Raw genomic sequence first — 23,385 nt, forward strand, 5'->3', positions numbered from 1 at the left:
TTTTAAAAAAAAAAAAAAGTTTTTTCCAAATGTCCCCCTCAAAATACCCATTTGTCCAAATGCATCTTTACATGACTAACTAGAAGGGGTTTTGGAATCGTGACTTCCAAAGTAAGTTACATGGTTTAATTGTGTGTTCCTTTATTGATTTTTGTTTATTTTTTCTAATTCTCTTTTATTTTCTTGTTTCTTCTTAGTTGGAGTTACAAGTCCCTCAGCTATCTCTCGGTGCAGGTCTAGATATTCTAACCCTAAATTGAGAGTAGTGGAGAAATTGCAAAGGTTTTATAGGACAAAACTGAATAATTAAAAGAGAAGAAACACAAATGAAAGGGACTGATTTGGAACGAACTGGAACAAAACTTAGGATCAAGGGAAAAATTCAATAACCAACAGGATATTGACTTGATTTCTCTAAAACTCAGGTCGAGAGCATGTATGAATCAAAACAAACCATGAGATTGAAAATTTTGAAATCTCAACTAAAATGAGGGGTGTGATTAGGCTGATTTGGACAGATATGTAAAACAGAGCAGGGCATGGAGATAGCAGGAAAATAAAATTTTTATGCCAAACTAATAACAGAGTTTATGAAGGCAGAGGTAAAGCAAACTGATAAACTGTTTGGACCTGAACCAGTAGTAAACTAGAGCTTCAAAACCAGAAACAACAATGGAAATTTGAATGTAAGCACACCATTACTAATTATCCATTTTATGTGAATATGTTTGGTTTTCTCAATGCAGATTACCTGTTGAGTTTAGGGTTTCACCTGTTGAAAAAAAAAAAAAAAATCCCTACAAATCTCACCAATCTTAAGAAAAAAAAAAATGGAATGGCTTATGGGTTCAAGGGATGATTGCAAATGGGTTGAAGGGTTGGGTGTTGTAGATGGATTCGTTTCTAGAGGGTGAATTGCATGCGACGGTGATTCAAGGGTTTTAGTTGGCTTAGTTGTAGGTGGACAAAAGGGGTTTTGAGCAGCAATACAATACAAGGATACCTGCAACTCATCTTCCCCAATTGATTTTGGGAACATGAGTTGCAGTTTTTTTAATTTTTTCCAGGTAAGGACATTTTTTATCATTTTACCCTATCAAGGGCAAAATGGTCTAACCATGTTCAAAAAATGCCAAACGTTAGAACGCATGTCCCAGACTAACGGAGAAGACTAGAGTGTTACATAATTTAGAAAGTAAGGGTGCATTTGAAATTAGTAAAAATTCAAGGGGGCATTTGAAGAAAACCCTATAACTTATAGCTTCTTGTTATAATAAAAGCGGTGAATTGAGAAACTCTGATCTTCTTTTGATTATTTCTTATTTTATTCTCAAAAATTCTTCAACTCAAAGGTAAAAAAGGATTTTCAAAATTTATTTGAAAGTGATTTACTATTATATCATTTTCAAGAGGTGTTCTTATTTTGCATTTTTTTCAAACACATGTAAAATTAATGACTTTTTATTACTCTTATTGAAAAAAGAAGTGTCTTATATTAAAAGGGGACAAAAGTAAAGTTATAGTGTCCTTTTTACCTAACTGATTTTCCCATTGTATATAATATATATTGAAAAAATAATATAAAAATGGGAGAATATGAAAATAACATACTAAAAACATGTGAGAATATGCATATAACATACTGGCCTTATGGGGAACATTTTTCTATACATATGGAAAATGTTCACAGTTTTCATTCACGGCTGTGTAAGCCGTGCATGTGAGAGGGTGGGAGTTTCGAGGCATTAAATAAGGTGGGGAATTTCTGACTGTTCCAACTCTTTGGTCTATAATATGTATAAAAAAAATAATAAAAAAATGTGAGAATATGAAAATAATATACTGAAAAATGTGTGAAAATATGCAGGTAATATACTGGCCTTATGGGGATTTTTTTTTCTATATATATATATATAGAAAATTTTTCACACAAAGTCAATATATTACTTGCCTCCCATATGTTTTTTTTTTGTCTTTATTGTTCAAAATCCGGATCATGATCTCAATATGATTCTCTCATATGGTTTTTTATTTATTATTTTCTCCCTCTTGTTCGGATCATAATCATCACAGGTAAGAGAGAGAAATCATGATACAGAGAAGAGAGGAGAAAAAAAATTTAAAGAAAACCCATATGAGAGAATGCAAATAATATACGGACTCTATGGGAAACATTTTATCATGATTTATACATTTAAATATTAAAAAAAAAACCCTTTGTCTGAGAGTGTATGAGAGTGTAGGCTACGCCAGCACTTCCATGAGTCTCTCTCTCTCTCTCTCTCTCTCTCTCCTTTTTATATGAAAGATTGAAAAGACATCCTTATCCCATTATTTTGAGGAGATCGAGAAATAGACACATAGGATGGGAGTGCTAGATATACAACTACTTCCCTTAAATCTTTGTGTTAGCAAGTATGGACATTAATTTTTATCATTTTCAAAAACCCATTTGAGAGAATGGAAATAATATACCAACTTCGCAAACATTCTTCACTCATCATCTTGGTTGTTTGGACAGTAATCTCTCTCTCTCTCTCTCTAATTTCAGTGGCAATAATTCGGTGGTCACTCTCTGGTTTTGTTGGTATACAAATATAAGGACATAACGGCGTGTTTTGTCCGTCCCTAATCCCTTCAAGCTAGTCTGGATAATTTCGATTAGAGTTTTTCTAAAACCTGGACCACAATCCAGTGGTTCCACGTAATTCCATCATCACTTTCTTCGTTCCATCTCTATCTCTATTCTATTCTCTATTTTTAATGATATTTTGATTTGAAATATGTTTATTCGTTATTTATCATTCTCAATGATCATGAAATGTAATGAGCTTTGATGAGCCGTTAGCCCTAGGTAGCTGAATTAGCATTTTTATGTCTATCTCTTTTCTCACATGATTCACGGGTCTTAACACCCATCTAAGCATAGATGACCTTGGATCGAAAAATTCGTCCTTCATCATGGCTTTAGGGAATGTTTACCCAAAAAAGCCAAAAAATAATGGACTAAGGGAAACTTGATCCAATTGTAATGGTTCATCTTCATCACCATTAATAATTAAGATAATAGCAGGGTTTCAAAAATCAATGAATCGAATTGAGAATTGATCGATTTGTATTAGAATGATTTTTTTTCTTTTTTGTTTTAAATTAGAATATTCATCCTGAGATTTCCTCGATTTCTGTCCTTCCATGCCAATTCTAGGTTTAATCGGACCGATTCCAACTTATTACGATCCAATATGAATCGAAACCAACAGGGATAGATTTCTTTTTTTTTTTTTAAAGAAAAAGAGGAGCTTTTATATATATAAAGAGAATCAGAGAACAAATTAATATTACATTCTTTGGTATTTCCTTCTTCTGACATTTGCCCCAACAACATGGGAAAGAGTCGAAGGAAGACAATTTGCGCTAAGCTGGATTTTCGTCGGCGATTTCTAATTTTAAAATCCTAATTAGTAAAAAGACACTAAATGGAAAGATGGATGGGAGGTTGTTATCCACATAATGAAATCTCTTTTATTTTTTTATTTTTATGGTTTGTTCTTATTTATTTCCTAATTTAATGCATTTTCAGATTTATATTAATACTTTAGAGATATAATTTATAAAAAAAAAAACTTTTTTGACTTGTCAATTAAAATCTACGGAAGGAATCTTTGCCATGTAAGAGCCAACTCATTGTCTGACCAAATGCATAAAATATGATTGCATCCAAAGGACAGCTAAAACAAGGGTGGGAATGGTTGTTTTGGTAGAATCAAGTTTTAGATACCAAAACAATAGTTTTTCACATATGATCCGAGTGAGTGGGCCCCTTAATTTCACATTGGTGGGGAGTGGGTCACACGAACCGGCAAAACCAACCCACCGTCTTCAATCCTTTGTTCACATGAGCACCTCTATCTATAAAAGCAAAGACCCCTTTCCGCTCTCCACAGCTCCACTTCAAGTCTTCTACGGTTTACACAAGTGTGTCTCTGAGTTCTCAAATAGCCTGAAATGGCAGATTCTTCGTTACCTCGATCCAACTCTACCGAGTCTGAAGCTCCTTTACTCGAGAAGCACCACCCTTCCTTAGACTCCACCATCGAACGGTGTATAGGCACCTTCGGTTGGGCCCAACTCTTGCAAGCCATCCTCGTCTCCTTCGCTTGGGCCTTCGATGCCCAACAAACCTTCATTAGTGTCTTCACCGATGCCGATCCCACCTGGCACTGCACTCGCTTGGACGACGAGTTATGCAACTGGGCCCCTAACCCTTGTGGATTACCCAGAAGCTCATGGTCCTGGGATAACCCATTAAGATCCTCAATTGCTTCAGAGTGGAATCTCACATGCGCCGGACCAGTCATCGCTGGTCTCCCGGCATCTTCCTTCTTCATGGGTTGTCTCGTGGGTGGACTCGTTCTAGCCACACTCGCCGATTCGTCACTCGGCCGTAAGAACATGCTAGTCCTCTCATGTCTGATCATGTCGGTAACAGCCGCTTCCACCGTGTTCTCTCCCAATGTCTGGGTCTACTCCGCCCTCCGATTCCTCAGCGGGTTCGGCCGGGCGACCATCGGCAGCGCCGCACTTGTCTTGACTACGGAGCTCGTCGGAAAACAATGGAGAGGCCAAGTTGGTATCATTGGATTCATCTGTTTCACAATCGGTTTCTTATCCTTACCAGCCATAGCCTACCTTACCAACGGCTCATCATGGAGAATCCTCTATCTCTGGACATCGATGCCGTCCATCTGTTATTGTATCTTAATTCATTTCCTAGTCCGCGAATCACCGAGGTGGCTCTTGGTTCGAGGAAGGAAAGAAGAAGCGATTCTGACACTGAAAAGCATCGGATCAAGAACCCAGAGTAGCATAAGCTATAGCTTCTCAAGATTACCAATCGGAGAAAACGACGACACGAGTAGTAATAACGTGGATCTATTCTCGGCGATAAAGATATTATTGGGGAAGAAATGGTCTCGTCGACGGTTATCGGCGGTTATGACAGTTGGTTTTGGGATCGGAATGGTTTACTATGGAATGCCATTAGGGCTTGGTAACTTGGCCTTCAGCCTCTACTTAAGCGTGACGTTTAACGCATTATCAGAGTTGCCATCTTCGTTGATAACGTTTTTCTTGATAGGGAGACTGGGTAGGAAGAGTTCGGTGTTAGTATTCACGATAGTGAGTGGGGTTTGTAGTATAATGTGTGTGGTAGTAGGGAGAGGTAATTCATGGAAGGAGTTGCAGATAGGGTTGGAATTGGTATCTTTCTTCAGTGCTTGTACGGCGTTTAATGTGGTGATGATATATACGTTGGAACTGTTTCCGACGAGTGTGAGAAACTCGGCGCTGTCGATAGTGAGGCAAGCTTTGGTGTTTGGAGGAGTGTTTAGTCCGGTATTGGTGTCGGTGGGGAGAAAGATGGAAGACGAGTTTTTGTCGTATGGAATGTTTGGGTTGGTGATAGCGTGTTGTGGATTGTTTGTGGCATTCTTACCGGAGACAAAGGGTGCGACACTCTGTGACACAATGGATGAACAAGAGTACAAGGAAACTTATCTTGCATCTAATGGCGATGCATCCTTATCTGCGTGACCTCAACTCATCTAATTTTCTCTCTCTCTCTCTCTCTCTCTATTTTTTTAATATGTAATATATTTTAGTACATTTAAGAGACCAATTGTGTATTATTTTTTTTTATTTTTTTTTTGGGTAATTCAATTGTGTATTAAATCTCAAAAGATAAAAATGATTTTTTTGGTTTTTTTGGGGGGTGGGGCTGACAAAGAGAATGGAGTGCTTGAGTGAGGAGAGAGAGAACAGAAAGATCATTGAATCTGTCTGTTACATGCATTTTTATTTTTTTTTTGAAACAGGAGGGGTATCCGAACCGGGAGCTTCTGGGTCCTAGTGAGCCTCAGGCGGGTGGCCCCAAGAAATTATGCAGCAACGAAGGTTTGATCACAAGACCTCGCTTCCTGAGACGGAGTCTCATGTCCCCTCCAAGTCAGCTGCGCTAACCCCTTGGGGTTCTTTTACATGTTTTTTGTTAATAAATATGGTGATGGGTTTCCCAGATGCCGGAGTGCGGAGGAATCTGTATACCACAACAACCCTAGCACTGGATAAGCACACGTTGGATGTAAATAGTTCGAATATGGATCAGATGTGATCGGATCTAGACGTCTCTTGACTAGATACCGATGCAAATTGAATTCGGATTCAACTATCCATTTACATTATTGACTTGTGTAATCCAAACCTCACTGCTTTCGGCGGATATGATTTGCTGACAATCTATGTCTCTCAGTTGTCTTAGCTATTTCCCATCATCTCTAAAATCTAGCAAACCTTCAAGAACCCTCAATATCATTACATATTTAATTTGTTATTATCAGTTGATAAATAATCAGATCAGATAGATTAATAGGGGCATGTATATAACACATTTCCCTCTCTCTCTCTGCTATTTTCTTCCATTACCAGTTCTTGCCTTAATAACAGTCCGTGGTAGGTAGGACTGTTTGGCCTACTTCTGATCCTTGTTTCTCTGTGTCACGTAACACTGATGACAGGCATGTATCCTGTTTCTTAATTATAATTAATTTTTTTTAGGGTTTGAATCTTGCCTAATTAATTTTACCAAAAAAAAATCTTGCTATTACGTGCAAGATAATCTGAAAATAAAATAAAATAAAATAAAAATAATAGAGACAGAAAGAGAAGAAGAGAGACATAAATTTGGGATAGAGTTTGCTTTAGAGACGAAGCAATGGCGTTTGGCTAATTGGGAGGTAGCCGGCCTCTCTCAAGATAAACTCAAGATTAGTTTTAATTTTTCAAAGTCTGATATCTATTTCACCATTCACAAATAAATACACGTAGAATAATTGGTTATTACAACTATCCACTTCTCACTCCTACAACTTCTCATACATTTTCTCTTCAACTCATCCGATTGCTAATAACTAAATACACACCTACCACTAATTAACTACTTAATATTAAATAAACTTACTACTACTCATTAACTACTTAATATTAATTAATTATTAAATAATATACACATGGAGTACGTAACACTTGCCTTAATTAATCATGCATGACATCCTTTCCAAATGTAATCACCATTGGAATTGGTATGAGATTTGGAAGTTAATTAAGGGACTCTTTTGATTCTTTGCTGTCAAGATCTGTCATAGAGTTTAAACTTATCAATGAAATGGATGGGGGGAGTCTCTATCACATTGATCAATCCGTGTAAGAAATAGCACAATTTCCTCTTTAAAATGGTAGTAGCCCTAAAAATTTAAAAATAAAATTCACCTAGGAGCTGCATCAGCCCAACCACGGTTAGGTTGGATTTGGGCTTGGGTTAATACCCTTGCTAACTTGAAACTCACCCAAGCCCAAGCCTAAGCCTAAAGGAGGACCAAGCCTTTTGCGTATGTATACACACATTTTTTCCTTTTCTTCTCCCCCCAGTAATCATGTTTCTCTCTCCTCAATAATCATGTGAACCTTCTTATTTGAAGAATTGACATGTACTAAAATTAGGATGTTAAAATTTGAGAATTGGATTAGTGAATTGGCTAATTTGGATTGGATTCGGCTACAGCCGATCCAACCGATTCTTACCCATTCTAACATATTTTCGGCTCCACGATTCGATCCCTGAATCTGTTTTTTAAAACCTTGACAAAAATACACTCTCTCCCTATCCTTCATTGGCTTGGTATGTAAGATGCCAATATATTTACTTTGCCCTTCATTAGCTTGGTATGTAAGATGCCAATATATTTGCTTTGCCCGCATGTTGATCCTTCTCCAATACGACATACATGAGTTATATAAATGGCCATTAGCCAGTGTTGGTCCTGCAGCCTACCTATGTAGAGTGAGTTGGGATCTCATTCTCGTACGACCTCACAGGCATATATAGACGGAATCCACCCCAGGTGGGACAGATCTGGATCCTCTATTGCCGAGCTGTCCGGCAGGACCATGCTGCCCAGACACGGCGCTGCGTGCAAAGACCGCCTTACCCCCACTTGGGCAAGGCGTTTGGGCAGGGGTAAGGCGGACATTGTGCACAGCGCCGTGTCTGGGCAGCACGGTCCTGTCGGGCAGCTTGGCAGTAGAGGATCCAAATCCAGGTGGGACCCACATGATGGATTCCATCTATACGCCTGCGAGGCATTCTCGTACGAGAACTGGATCCCGCCTCGTCCTGGGAGAGGATTGAGTTTGGAGACAATCTTAACCTTTGGTATTTTTTTACACAGATTGACCTTTTTCAAAAAACCAGGCATTTCCCCCAGCTTGAATCTTTTGCCCTTTTTAGTATAGAATTTAGTAGGATTAATGTTAATTTTTTTGTCAATTGTTTTTTTGTCGATTTAAAATTACTCTAAGGCACTTTCCCTTCTGATGGGGCTGAAATTTTATTGATGGGATGGATGATTCTAATTCCTCCATAATATGAAATCATGAATCCACCATTGTCTTACCAAATGGCAAGGGGAGAGAATTTCTTAGTCACAGATTACCTTGTCACAACTCACAAAGCAGAAAGACCCACTTGGTTTTGAATTTTGGTGGTTAGGCTAGCCCTTCACATTCCTTTCCTCAATGACGAAGAACAAGCAAGCCCTTCCACAGTTCAACCTAAAAGTCAAATGGGATTCATAATTTGATCACACAGTCCTGTGACACTATGGGCATCTGTTGTACTTGGTCCTGGTGTGCGTTTTGTTGGTTCACAATACACTTGAGTGTTCTAACAAATTTGATGGGCTTTCCCCCAAAGAAGACATTTCCTAAAGCTTCACAATCTCCTACTTCTCAGGATAAGCAAGACTCAGATTGGAGACTCCTCTAATACTCTAGGGACCCTGAAACTGATTCTAAGTTAGAATGATTGTCACTTCTTTTCTTTCCCCGTTAAGGAGATCTTTCCTTAAAACCGCTTATTAGGAAAACCAGGTCCATTAAAAGAAGCAGAAGCATCATACGATAAAGTATTTTATTTCTTTTTTGTTTTTTATTTTTTTTAATTTTTAAAATTGATAGAACCATAGAACTCCTTATTTTTACTATTTACAATGCATTTATTTTTTCACCTACACAAAAAGAAGAAAAAATAGTTCTGTGAAGAGTGGATTTTTTTTTTATTTTTTTTATTTTTCCTGTATGTATGGTAATGCACAATATCTTCCTGTATGGATTTGGTGAAGGGGAAAAAACTCGCGCTTCCTGTTGCAGCTAACAATAGTAGATGGATCAAAAAGTTTGGCCACTGCCACTGCAACATCCTTTCTGTCACACATTCCTATACTGGTTTCAAATTTGCCTCAATTCTTCTTTGTACAAGTATCCCACCATGTGCAAACATATCAGAAAGTGAGGCAACTGGAAATGGAAGTTCATTAAAGAGATACAGTAAATACACAATACTGTGTCAAACAGAAAGAAAACAACACAGTTGTGGAAAAGGGAAGTACCTCATTATGCCGTGGTACCTTGATGTAGGGATTCAACTTGGGTCTGGTTATCAATTGGCATGTACTGTGACATGATAGCCATGATCTCTGAGTCCATATATGACTGCATTTAAAAAGGAGAAGAAAATAAGGATCAAGAATCAAATACTCATTAAGAGTAATATACGCAGATATAAAATCAGTTCTGCTTAAAAAAACAATAGAGAGCTCATGTGCCCTTAGTTCTCTTGCATACCCGGAGCCGGTATTTGTAGAATATGTAACCTGCTATAGCAGCCCCCACAACAGCAGCGAGGACAAACATTGAAACAAACCATGCAAATGCTGATGTGCTTTGAGCTGTAAAACAGAGGAAAAAGTATAATGAGACATTTTATGTGCACCCCACACCTCTGCTCGCCCCAACAGCAGAGTGGCGCTAGTAGGTTTGCTGCTAAATCAAAGCCTCAAACTAAGACATCCAAAACATGCACAAGAACCTGTGAAGTTTATGAGATCATGAGATCTGAAATCCTGTTTCCTAATAAATATATCTAGAGTGCAAAAAACTAGCTGCTAAGATATAATCTATCCCTGTGGCAAACGGTTATTCCACTAGACTTTGTTCTCCTTACAGATACATGTGTCATGTTCCTTTATGTAAAGGTGGTCTGCTTTGCACTTGCAGTCATATCCACCCCATGTGTTTGTACAAGTGCAACCATCACACTGACAAGCAAGACCTTCGTTACACTCGTCAATATCTACACACAATCAGAAGTGGGATATAATGGTTACTCGGATAACAGAGAGGAGGAACAATATGTCAAAACAAAGAGATGGAAGTATCCTGTTAGCCAAGATTAAAAATCAGAAAAGCACCTTCACATGTAAGACCATCCCCAGTAAAGCCTAACGGGCACTGGCAACCTGTTAGCAGAGACTCCTGTTTCAGGAAAATGAGAGTCATAAGATAGAACGTGTACACTGAAGTATAACTAACTAAACTATGGAGGGACCATAAGAAAAGGCAAAAGATAAGGGATAATGACACAGAACTGAACAAGCTGAAAAGGTTTTTCCAGTTTTACTATCCGACCAGCAACCACCATTATTCAGAGCACACCTTCCAGGTCCCACCGCTGTCAAGAAGAAAAAACAAGTTGTTTCAGTGCTGACTTTATAATGGGTGTTACTGGCAATTAATCCAGGCTAAAGTGGGTATCAATCCTGGAAATCCCCAACTTCTATTTGTATTTTTCATTTAAATTATGAAATTAATAGTGCAATATTGAATTTCAAATTACAGTTAAAATCTTGAACTATTACTTATTAGAATTATTAGATCCTGGTTCTTATTCCAGAAAGAAAATAAACCTTATTAAAACAAGACTTATAAAATAACATTTAGAAGAGGAAAGAAAAAATCGCTGAAACAGTTAAAGAGACATGGAGCAACTGAAAACAATCATTTCTACCACAGTTTTGATTATCCACGGGGAGAAGCTGAAGAGGATATATCCCTAGAGCCATATGTGATCAATGCACATAAATCAAACTAGAGAGGAAGTTTTATAGGAAGGCCACAATGCAGTCTACTTTCGGATGTATACTGTCCAATAAGAAATGTACCTAGACAAAGAAATTAGCTCAGAAGAGGACACTAATTTGGATGAGTTGCAGGCTTCAGAAACCCCAAACCATCATGATCAAACACGTCTAAGTAAGCCTAAGAGTTGCTTCAAAAAATAAGATGACAGAGGGTTGATTGTAGCACCAACAAAAGTCTCAATATATATATAAATGAGAGTTCTGGTGCAAGTTGTAGGCTCTAGGAAGATGAAGAGATGATGGAAAGGGTATCACTGGGTAGTTTATGTTAAGAAACATTTAAATGGAAGCTATTTCTGGCTAAAATGGAATAGCAGGGTAGAACTTGTGTAGCCGACTCCGCACAGACGGCCTAAGACTTGTAATGATATAACAATGATGATTGAAGATGACTAAAATTTGGTATCAAGCTCTAATTCTGACCCATATTGAAAACATATTCAATGATATCCACATAAAAGGATGGTATACAAAGAATATTTTAATGGTACCACAGGAGTGCAATAACAATAAAAAAGACAGGCTACACAATTAACGTGTAATGCCCACGTTTCAAGATAATCCCTAAATGTACAGATGAGAAGACTGGATATTGTTGTTGGAGCTTGAGATGCTGTCTAACCCTTTTATAGACTTCAGGACTAGTTGGATCGCTATGTTTTAAGGTGTGATCAAATGAGTCCAATTATTGCAAATGTGATACTTGAAGTCAGTTATTCATAGGAATCATTCGGGGATCCTGCGGAAGCTGTCACTATCATCTAGGGATCCTGTTGAAGGCATCACTGACTTTTAAAGTGTGAAATATTTTGTAAAATTGTTGAAAATAACAGGATGTTAGAAGTCAGGTCCCTAAAGATCATCTAGAAATCTAGTGGAAGGAGAAAATTTGATGTCCGAAGAAAAAAATTACATCTATACAATGTATCATAATCCAATTTCTTATTAGACATGTACCACTGATCAAATGATATAACAGCATTAAGAATTAAAAACATAGAGGTGCTACTTGAACCAGAATAATCCCCATCTACTGATAAGAGAATTTGTAATGTCTCACAGAAGATTGTGTAGGCTGTTTTGAGCATAAATATTGACTAGAGGCACAATGTCTCTGTGTACTAGTGACTATTTAATTAAAAAAAAATTATTTTCTGCCTAAGTTTGAGTTGTTTCATAACATTAAGCCAAAACAAGGAAAAGGGGTACCTGCACAAGATGCATAACCATCTCCATGATACTGAACACCATTAACCACAGGGCATTCACAAACTCTGCCCCTGAAAGTATCCTAATCAAAGAGAAGTGACAGAAGATCAGCAAAAAATGAATATTTCTGAAGAAATCCTAAAAGATCTAACTTATACAAAGACATACATTGGCTCAACCTGTTATAGAAAAGAGATTTCATCTATGTTAAAAAAGGGAAAGTGAATAAATTTTTTTTAATATATATTTAACAGTAACCGAGTTTCATCTACAAAGGTGTTCATGCAACTGGAATTAGGTGGGTTTTGAAGGTACACATAATCATACAGAATGTGAAATCCCCAAAATCTAATTAACCAACTGCTCCTATAATTTGTTCCCAATAGACAACACAACTTGAAAACCAGAAAAACCAAACTTGCAGATGGCAATAACTTGAATACCTTGCAAGCACTAATATTAGATTGGGGATCCTGCCAACAACCTCCATTTCTTTCCAGACATTCATTAGTCTCAATATCTGTAGAAAATATAGAAAGTTATAATAAATGTCAACAAGTAGATCCATAAAATAATTTTCAACAATCAATATTGATTAGAAGGACAAGAAGTTTTGACCTCCACTCAGACAAACTGCTGGTTCAGTAGTCTCTTTAAATCCAGCACATATTGCCTTCAGCACAGCAGTTCTCTCCAGCTTTCCTGCACACCAAGCAAAAATAAAGCTTCGCAATCCTGAGGATGTTGCTCAAAGATAAAAAGCTTGTACCACAAGTATAACCACCCGCACCCCCCCCCCCCCCACAAAAAAAAAAAAAAAACTAGGTAAGACAAGTAAAATGATGAAAAACTACCTAAACATAGGAAACAGAAGCAATCATTACATGTCAAATTGATGAATAATGCATTTCCCGTAGTTCTTTCAAATGCGAAACAACAGGGAGATAATTGATTTTCAGGCAAATATTATCATAAGTTGATACAGAATACAGACTGCAAATTTAACATCGTAAACATGGTCATAGACCATTAAAACCTATCTTCATCTTAGGGTATCTCTCACCCTCACCCATCCAAAAGAAAACTAAATCAAGGAACAAAATGAAACAACTTCAGGACACTTGATGAGCTGAGTTATGCACATTTTTCCTAGAACATAAAATGATGATAAATTCAGAGCCCAGTCTCACAAGAATTTTCATTACTCATTGTGATAAACTTTATTATTGCTACAGAATACAGTTAATATTCCAACAAAAGACTTCCATAATACTGCTATATGATCCTCATGCATGCATTACTAATGGTGAAGAGACAAAGTGAACAAAAACGTTTAGTAATATAACATAGCCTAACATGAGCATTGCATAACAAACCTCGATATTGAATATTGTTAATGATTAGAGTTGGTAAGATGGTAACATCACCCCGAGATCCTCGGCCAACCTGGATTACATTAAAAAAATAGCTATGAGTTTACTTAGCATTCCAAATTTGAATAAGAAATTTATGAGTATGCTGTGTCCTAAGACATTGAGAACCTTTTCAGCCGATATATCTATGTGCCGATTGAGTTTATGATAACCTCAGATTTTGTACAATGAAGATAGTAAATTCATAAGTCTACTATGCTTTAAAATCTATAGAAACTTTATCCTCAAGTGGTAACTTCTGAAAGACATTTGATACAAGTTGTAAGTTTATGAGAACCTCTTCTACTTTTTATAGGGACAATTAAGGAAAGTAGAAGAGTTACAAAAAAGAAAACAACCTGGAGGTCCTGCTCTGTCTTCAACACTTCATTCTCCGCATCAGCTTCAGGATCACCCATGCATTTGTCAATCTTTTCAATTGGCAAATCTGATACAAAAGCTTAAAATCATTAGCATGATAGACAGTCAAAAGGGAGAAAAAAAAGATGAAAATTAAATTGTTTGTGTACAATATAACTGATTTTAGCACCCACCAAGTGATTTCATGACATCCTCAGCACATTCTTTGCTATATCTCTTCTTCTTCATTGAACACCTGACATGAAAATCTGTCACAAAATCCCACCAAACCCAAGACCGATTGGTCTCGTTGGCAACTCGGTGCACACAAAGCTGTCTCAAGTTCTCAAATACCACATCTTTCCCATTATAACCCTTGGTAAAATCCTGCTCCGGGTCGGGTGCACAGTACCTCCCATGATTTATGCACTGAGATTTACATTGGCTGCTGAGAATGAAGGCTTCTGGACAGTACCAAGTTATGTACCGGGGCGTGAATAAGGTATAACCACCCTTCTCAAGAATCTGAGCATGACCCTTGAAATTCTTAACAAAATTCATCTGCTCATCACACCTGACCCCACACTCATCATTGCTATTGGTCCAGAATTCATATTCAACCCTATCATCAGGGTGGGGCATCGATTCTGTCCAGTCTAATTTTATGACAACCTCTTCCTCTTTCTGCAAGGCTTTCTTCAAGCTACCAGCAAAGGACCGTTGTATTAAAGCGGATGGGATGCTGATTTTCTCTATGTAACCATCTGAATCAATGTTCTCTTCCGGAGAATCCATGGTTATCAAAGGCTCCTCAATGTTATCCGCCACTAAAACAGCAGCAGCTCCAACCTCTTGAGCATGCCATACCTTCAGAGCAAAGTAGCATTCTAGAGGGCAAAAGTGGAAACAAATCAAGAAGAGTACTTTTTAAGAAATTAAGAATTTGAAGACACCAAGAAGTAATAAGGACATAACCCATTATTAAGGTTTCTTCCTAGGTGACTGGACACTGAAAAATTTCTTAGATATGAAGAAGGGTAGTCAGAATTCAATAATATCCTCCATACAAAAATTAGAAACCGAAGTAAACTAGAAATAAAACCAATGAAAACTAAATTGACAGATTATCCGCAGAAAGACATGAATTCTTGCTGGAGGACCAGTTTTAAAAGGAAAAAATTTGAAATCAACGAACAATCAAATCAGTCCCAAAAATTAAAGGAGGAACAAAGATGAAGCAGAAAAAAGAGAGAAATCCAAATAGGGAGACAAGAATAGGTAGAACGAAGAGAAAAGCAGAAGAGTTTGCTCTAGGCAGGTTGATTAAATCGAAAAACGATACAGAAATAGACAAGTCATCATCTGAAATGGTTTTCTTTTCACAGCCAATATAACAAAACTCTTGAAAAGAAGATGAAACATGTAAAACTAAAAGCTACCCGTTACTTGATGCTGTATGATCGAAACAATTTCAAAACAAAAACCCAGAAATAAACAACAAACCATCAATGGACAAACTTGTGTTCAAAGGCAGCCGTTGACATTCTCATACAAGAAGCTCAAGCAATAAATACCAACAACTTTCCATTATTGATGCATCCCAGTTCATCATTCAAAATGAGATTACAAGAAAGGAATAACGGAAAGTTGAATTGAATTAAGGGAATACCTCCCCGGTCCAGAAGAAGAATGATAGGACGAGAAGACCGAGGTTTAAAAGGGCTATCGCCTTTAAAGGAAGAACAGCCATTAGAACCCTTTCCAGGGTAAACAACGGATCCCATCAAGGTTCCTCCATAGTTAGGAATGCCAAAATTCCCAATCGATCCATCGTGCTTCGAACGTAGACTCTCTGGTTCGAGAACACTGATGCTCTCCTTCTCCACAACGAATCGAGCATAAACAGGGCTAGTACAGCTAACAAACAATGTTAAGAGCAGCAATAGAACTAAGAATTCTATGAAAATCCGCATTGGAAACTATTGTTTTTTTTTTCTCTCTCGTTTTGGGCCTATTTTTTATAAGATGAAGCAGAGAAATGGGTGCTCAGAAGAAGAAACAGAAGCAGAAGAGAAATTAAAACGAGTGTATCCGGATTGTTACCAACAGTCTCCAGGTGGAGAGACACAAGATATAGAAAGACAGAAACTTGGGCAGAGAGAATGAATTCACAAAGAAGTGAAAGAGAGAGAGACAAGTCTTCTCGTTTACCTCTCTCTGTAACGTTAAATAAACGACATGGAAAGGTTGACGAAGCAAGCGGAAGTACCAGGGAACGAGACACAGAGCAAGAGAGAGAGAGAGATAGAGAAATTTTCTCCTTTTCCTTGAAATGTGCTTGGCTTTCCCAAGAATGACCGATGAGTCCCGTAAATGTAAGTCAATGATGGCACCCACTAGTCTTAACTCTTAACCATCTAATTGGCATCAGTGCATCTGATCTTGACCTTCTAAATAGGGCCTTTAATCTGATTTTGGAGATTAGAGTTTATTTATTTATTTATTTATTCTCCTGGGAATGCTTACTAAGGAGGGTTGGAATTATCGAATACTGGACGGTGACAAGTAAGCAATTACGTCAAGGAAATAAGCCAAAAACAAAGAAAGAAATGACGAAACATGAAAAGGAAAGATTAGCATTCAAGTGTTAATTAAATCTTAAAATGAGAGTCCACTTAGTTAAGTAAAGTCGTTGCCAACAAAGTTTTGGTGTTTCCGGTTTGATTGTAATAAAGTGTAACTGATATGGTGTTTTACTGTTTATCCAGTGCAGGGTTTAGTCATTGATGCTTGGAGGGCTGATGTGGATTGTTTGGCAATATGGCAAGAGTGTGGGTCCCATTGCATGATAGTGATCCCATCAGGAGCGGTGTAGCTGTACCATGCTCGCGTGCGATTGTCATGTGAGATATGAGATTGCTATTGACAAAGTCGAAACTACCCTCCCCACCATGTTTGAAGGGAAACTCATTTCTCTGAAGTCTTAACTAAGTCTATGTTAGAAGCTTCCATAGATAGAACTAACAAAATTGAACAGAATTATTTTTTATTAATATTCTTAATTCTAAACAAAATATATATTAACATATTATTTCATTTTATTTTTAAATGATTAAATTTGACATATGGTTGATTCATAAAGAACCCTACTTGTCCAGTTGAAAATTGCCACATCATAAACCACGTGGCTAAAATTAATACGGATGTGTTATTAAGATTGACAACACATGCATATTGCATTTTTGCTTTAAATTATAATCCCATTTGACAGAAACTGTTTATGCTTACGTAAATAAATAAAAATAAATGGAAAAGTTTTCATACACGGTTAGCAGAAGGATTTGCAAATGTTTAGGAAAGCAACTCTGAAATGGCTTATTTCCTCTATGCCAAGGACCCGGATCCATAGTGGTGTGGAAAAAGTTTTGCTGCTACGTCCATAGTAGGAATGTTCCTGCTACAGGGCTAGCAGCCAAGGAAATGGAATAATTCACTTTCCCTTTGGGTTCATAAGTACCCTCTAAGATTTTTGTATTTTCTAAAATACCTCTTAAGATCCCATTTCCTTGGCTGCCAGTCTTAGCAGGAACATTACAAAATTTCATCCCAATGGCGCGGTAGGGTTTCCAGTGTATATCCGACAGCTAGGATCATCCAAGCACATAGCTCAACACATTGGCACATAGCCCAAAGTGTTCTCGAATGTGCGTTGGACGCCTTACCGTGCAACAGAGGAGCCCATCCATGGTTCTAGGTATCGTAATGGGCGATACGTACCAGTTTTGCTAATCGTCGATATCGATACCGGGCTGATATCGTACCGATAGCACGGTACAGACAAGGGGTAAAATAATCCAAAAACTCATTTGCAAGAAAATCAAGGGGTAATTTTGTCCAATACAACCGATCCAGGTTGATACCATATCAGTATCGTATCAATTTTCCGTGTTGCCGATAATCGTTCCGATACCATGCACTAAAACCATGAGCCCATCCCTATACCAATGTGCTCTCAATCAAATCTATTCGATGCCATTGACATAAGGCCCAAAGTATACAAGTCTTTCCTCATCACTTCTTTTAAGGTCCTTTGGGTCTGTCTCTGTCTCTCTTAGTTCTTTCAATGTGAACCAAATTATTTCTATGCATTAAGGCATCCAAAGACCTCCATTGAATATGATCATATTACCTCAAACAAATTTCTCGTAGTTTATCATGTAGCGGAGTTATTCTCATAAAACATTTATTTTGTCATGTGGGCAAATGAAATGTCCATTCTGATTATTGGATAGAGATGACATGATCTAGATCAGCCATGTATCATATTTCAATCCAATTCAATCAAATGTTTCTTTTTGTCTTATCACACATCCCGTGTAATTATGTCCCAAGTATGAATGGAATCAGACGATTTGAGTTATAAAAAAATAAAAAAAAAAGGAGAGAGGAATAGTATACTAGCGGTATATTGTATAGTCGCACCCTATGTGATTGGCAATCCATTCACCCCGGTGGGGCTGTTGGACGGTAAGTCCAAAGCACTCTGCTTGTGCTAGTAACGTAAAGAGAAGATAAGAATACTTGTACAGATGTGGCTTTGACACGTGGGCAATCCTGTCATTTCAAGATTAGTCTCTTCTAAGACAGAATCCAGATTCCAGGAATGTCAATGAAAATAATAAAGAAGAAACTACCCTTATTAGGGGAAGGCATGAATTTTGCTTCTCTCTCTCTCTCTCTCTCTCTCTCTCTCTCATATGCCTGCCCCAGGTAGCTTACCCAGTATGGGTGCCATGCCTATCCCTTCCCTTTTATATATATAATATGGGAAAGGTATACTTCTTCGAGTAAGCGGAATAATGATCTATATGTATTCTACATTGGACGGCAGCGATGTCATTTCATTTGAAGATGGGCAATATAAACACAAAGGGTGCTAATGTATCATATCCCAACCCCTAACAGTTCGGAGAACCTTTTTTCATTTAATATTATGGGAGAAAGAGCGTTGCCAAGATAGCGTAGTATATGCAAGTACCTTTCTGTGCCAATATCTTTGTCTTATGAAATGACATATATACTCCCTATTGTAGGAGGAAAGAGAGACACACACAGGGAGGCGCTAGCATATGCTAAGTAGGCGAACAAGGGTGCTCAATCTCCCATATTATTTTCTCTTAATAAACATTGTAGTGGGTGGTTATTAATTTTTCAATTTAAAAATAAAACGTGTATTGTAAAAAATTTAAAATTTATTCTTTATGTACGAAAACATGGTTACGTAGAATTTGTAATCATCTTTTTTCCCCTAGCCCTAACAAGATGTGATCGAACAAATAAGACAATAGGATTAGGAACAAGTTTCTTCAAGCATGCAAAAAGGCGATTCACTGCACCGTCCTAGGGTTTTAGTATGTTCCCCAAAATACCATTTCGATACCTTGCGAGCAGCTAAGGCCACCGTGGTGAATAGATTGCAATTCTTTCTGTTTGAAAGAAAACTCAATCCAAAGAGTTGGGGAAAAAGAACTCTGTCCGAGAGTGCTGACGTAGTCCATCTCTCTCCTCCCCATATGAAAAGACACCTTTGCCCCCTTGTTTTAAGGAGGAGAGAGAGAGACATATCGGAGTGTGTCCCGGATAGAAAAACTACTTCCCAAAGAGTTATCATGTAATCTAGTCATAATTTTAAAATTATGATTCATAATACCAGTATTGACCTTTGCACATGCGCCAAAAAGGACAAGTTCCTTATGATAACACTCGTAGTGTAACCAACATGGTTACACAGAGCAAAACTTGTAAAAGAATAATTTAAACTTGGGAAGCAGTTTTCTGTACGGGAGTGAGGCGTACACCAGCACTCCTATGTGTCTATCTCTCTCCTCCTTAAAACAAGGGGCAGATGTGTCTTTTCACATGGGGAGGAGAGAGATAGACTCATGGGAGTGCTGGCGTAGGCCACACTCCAGGACAGAGAACTTTTTCCCTTTAAACTTTTAGGATACAACCTCTCTTATTTATTTTTTGGGAAATAGAATGCTACTTGATCGTGTGCCTTGTGCGGCTCCCATGCCTAGAGACACAAGGCGCTTGGACTGCTTGGGATTTCTGCTTTTGCATGGGGGCAAGGCGGTCATTTCCAAGCGGTCAAGGTGCCTAGTGTGTCTAGGCATGGGAACCACACAAAACGCACAGCCGGGTTGCATTCTTTCTCCCTTACTTTTTTAATCATTATTTCTTTAACATTAAAAAATTACTATGATAGTACATGCAAGGAGGCATAGTGTATGCCTTAGGCTCAAAGAGTTTTTTCCCAACTTTTGTTAACTAGTTAGCAAAACTTAGTTTTTTTTTTTTTTTTTTTTTTTAAATAATAAAATATGGTTAATTGGGAAGATTGCAAGTTACAAAGCTAAATTACTTTAAATACTTCCTAATTAATAAGATCATAGGAAGGTTGTAACTTACAAGGCTCAGCTTATTTAAATACTTCCTTCTTGACTCCTCTTGGTATGTTGAAATGTAAGTAGGCACCAACCATTCAACCAACTGTTGTAAACCAATCAATCACTCACTTGAGGTGATGAGTTGATATCCATGTGCCTTTACCCTAAAAAAAATAAATTAAGAGTTGATATCCATGTGCTGCAGGTTTGTCACGTTTGAATGATATTTAGATTCTCCAATGAAATTTTGGGACTTCCAGGTTCCAGCCTTCCCTTTAATTAGAGTTTTAATTTATGGGTTTTTGATCTTCCATTAAAAACTAAAATATATGATTAAGTTAAAGCTACCATATGTGATGCTTTAGATTTTTTTTTTAATGAAATGCTGCTTTGGAAGTTGACATAAATTAAAGCTACCATTGGATTTTGGACCTGGCTGAAGAAGTATTGACATCTCTCTCTCTCTCTCTCTCTTAAATTCATAGACCCACATGGAGGACTAAATGGGGTATACCCAGTGCACGAGGCTTCTGTCACTATAGGATCTGGAGAAGGTTATAATGTATGCAGCCTTACTCCTACTTTCATAGAGAGATTGTTTCTAAACTCGAACCCGTAACCACTTGATCACAATGGAGCAGCGCATTGTATGTGTTGAATATCACCAAGATTTTTAAACCTTATTTACAAATCATATGACTAACTACGTATTGAAATATTTCTTCATATAATGATAGACCATTAGTTAAATAATGAGCATGTTAGAATTGACTTGTCAACCAATTTAAAATCATTATACTAAAAAAAGACTCTAAATTGGTTTTCATTAAAATATTTCGTTGTTGAGATAAAAACTGCACCTAATGATGGCAGCGGAGAATAAACTCAAGAGGAGGAGGATCATCCACCTGTGCTATGAAAGAAAGATTGACCTTTTTGTTTTTCCTGACAAGAACATAAGATCACCAAGTAGTAGAAAACATGTCCAATAAGGTATTGCTTTTAAAGTGTACATTAGCAATCCATTTTCTTGTCAAATTAAGTTGTTTTCTTCTTTTTTTTGGATATTGGAAAACACTAAACACACATCAAATTAAGTTAAAAGTATCTTATTCCCTTATATGTAATAGAACGAAAGTAAGAGAACTTATGATTTGTCTTTCTAGTATAAACCATGTCAGACAATAACTTATCTATTGGTGTATTTAGAATTTAACACTTTCTTTTAATCGCCTCTTGTTCTATTACCAAAAATTCTTTAAGATAAGATTATAAAAAAATTTTCAAAAATAATTTGAAAGTGACATATCATTATATCATTATCAAAAGGTGTCGTTGTCATACACAATATTTTAGTACTCATAAAAAATGATATTATTAACCTTTGAAAAAAATTTCGTGTAATACATTAAAAAAAAAAAGAAGTAAAATTATAACTTATTGAACCCAATGTCTAAATTAATAATCTCTTTTCTCTAATAAAAAACTTCATCTAACCATTATCCACCAATATCATATTTTAGAGAACAGACATTTGCTTATTTACTTAGGTTGTGTTTGGTATGCATTCTTAGAATGCATTCCAAGTCAATTTAACATTCTTGGGTGATAAAAATAGTTGTTTTTATTGTCTAAGGATGCGAAATCGACCTGGATGCATTTCAAGAATGCATACCAAATGCAGCCTTAGTCTTCCTTTTCTTCTTTGTGTTCCACATAGGTGGACATCTGGTGGTTGTGTGGTAGATCAAGACCTAGTACAGATCCTCCTCAAAAAGATAAACAATCTGAAAATTTTGAGTAATTATTCAAAAAAAATTTCTCACAAAAGTACTTTGGATCCAGTCATTATATGGAAAAAAAATATATATAGGTATTTGGTAGTCTTATGTATCCTTTTTATGTTTTAACAAAAATGGTAGTTTAAGATTCATTATAAGAGGTACCTTTTATGGGCCAATGAATATGAGTATTTTCTTCCCCCAATGTTTTACTTGGTTGTTTATGTGAGATGCTGACAACGACTATCAAAGTTACAATGTAGAGAGTCGGATAAAAAATCCCCCCCCCCCCCCTTTTATTATTTATATGAGTAAACATCCCGACCCCTGAGGTTTATTCACCTATTTTGTAGCCTTCCATATATTAAAACTTTACTTACAGACCCATTAACCTCATGGTGTTAGTTAGGTGTTAGTTTAACAAAGTAAAAGATCAAAATAGCCTTTATACATCTTTAATAAAATACAAAGCCCATTTTAAAAGACAATTCTGCCCTTCTCTCTGCCCAACCATTCCGTCAGATTTTCAACTTTACAAGGTGCCCTTGTCGGAGGAACAACTGAAATCAGACAGAAAAGCAGGTCAAGAACGGGCCAAGGAAGAAACAGAAAGAGGCAAAAACAAAAGGGTCAAAGCCTCAACAATAACAGCAACCCAATGGAGGAGATCCATCTTCTATAGCAGTAAAAGAAGAGACTACCCATCTTGATCTTCATCATCCTCAAACACAAACTTATTCAAATCCATCCCTTCCACTGCCGCTCAACCTCGAAGTAAATCAGCATCGTCCGTCTTGGTCCTTTATTCCATGATTTTCTTTTTCCTGCACTGCCTCTCCCTCTGAGACGGCCTTTCTTTCCTTTTCCTCGGTTTAATCGATTCTAAGTTCTGCAATACTCTCTCTCTCTCTCTCTCTCTCTCTCTCTCTCTAATGGATCAGTGCAGGGTTTGCAAAGAGAAGAAAAGACAAAAGGGTTTTACCAAAAGGAAAATAAAAAAAGACAAAAGGGAAGATTGCGTTGGCTCTTTTGTGAGAGAGGAATCTGGTGCAGGGTTTGCAAGGAGAAGAAAAGGCAAAAGGGT

The 23,385-nt window shown here is 37.2% G+C and overlaps 2 protein-coding genes and 1 long non-coding RNA gene across 3 annotated transcripts; 2 read left to right on the forward strand and 1 right to left on the reverse strand.

The window, feature by feature from the left end:
* Positions 1-3,972: 3,972 nt before the first annotated feature.
* Positions 3,973-5,605, forward strand: LOC122652685 (organic cation/carnitine transporter 3-like). The gene has a single exon (XM_043846496.1). It carries the CDS (start codon positions 4,006-4,008, stop codon positions 5,590-5,592), a length of 1,587 nt encoding a protein of 528 aa, XP_043702431.1. The 5' UTR covers positions 3,973-4,005; the 3' UTR covers positions 5,593-5,605.
* Positions 5,606-9,232: 3,627 nt separating this feature from the next.
* Positions 9,233-16,223, forward strand: LOC122652690. Its single transcript, XR_006331630.1, has 4 exons — positions 9,233-9,363; positions 13,429-13,432; positions 14,551-14,554; positions 16,213-16,223. It is a non-coding gene; the product is annotated as an uncharacterized LOC122652690 (long non-coding RNA).
* Positions 9,501-16,356, reverse strand: LOC122652682 (vacuolar-sorting receptor 6-like). The gene is made up of 12 exons (XM_043846493.1): positions 15,741-16,356; positions 14,266-14,958; positions 14,071-14,159; positions 13,676-13,745; positions 12,918-13,001; positions 12,743-12,819; positions 12,300-12,381; positions 10,539-10,621; positions 10,362-10,425; positions 10,115-10,243; positions 9,736-9,839; positions 9,501-9,603 (listed from the first exon to the last, which is right to left on the reverse strand). The coding sequence occupies exons 1-12, from the start codon at positions 16,042-16,044 to the stop codon at positions 9,505-9,507; spliced, it is 1,878 nt and encodes a 625-aa protein (XP_043702428.1). The 5' UTR covers positions 16,045-16,356; the 3' UTR covers positions 9,501-9,504.
* Between the last annotated feature and the right edge of the window lie 7,029 nt (positions 16,357-23,385).

Source organism: Telopea speciosissima, chromosome 2 (assembly GCF_018873765.1).
Source record: "Telopea speciosissima isolate NSW1024214 ecotype Mountain lineage chromosome 2, Tspe_v1, whole genome shotgun sequence".
In the NCBI taxonomy this organism is placed as follows: Eukaryota; Viridiplantae; Streptophyta; class Magnoliopsida; order Proteales; family Proteaceae; genus Telopea; species Telopea speciosissima.

Excerpts from the sequence above, each read along its gene's own strand:
- LOC122652685 (XM_043846496.1), top strand. The coding sequence starts at position 4,006 with ATGGCAGATTCTTCGTTACCTCGATCCAACTCTACCGAGTCTGAAGCT.
- LOC122652682 (XM_043846493.1), bottom strand. The coding sequence starts at position 16,044 with ATGCGGATTTTCATAGAATTCTTAGTTCTATTGCTGCTCTTAACATTG. Across the intron at positions 10,622-12,299 it reads TGGTTATGCATCTTGTGCAG|CGGTGGGACCTGGAAGGTGT; the intron begins GTACCCCTTTTC and ends TCTTCTTGACAG. Across the intron at positions 10,244-10,361 it reads GGATGGTCTTACATGTGAAG|ATATTGACGAGTGTAACGAA; the intron begins GTGCTTTTCTGA and ends GATTGTGTGTAG.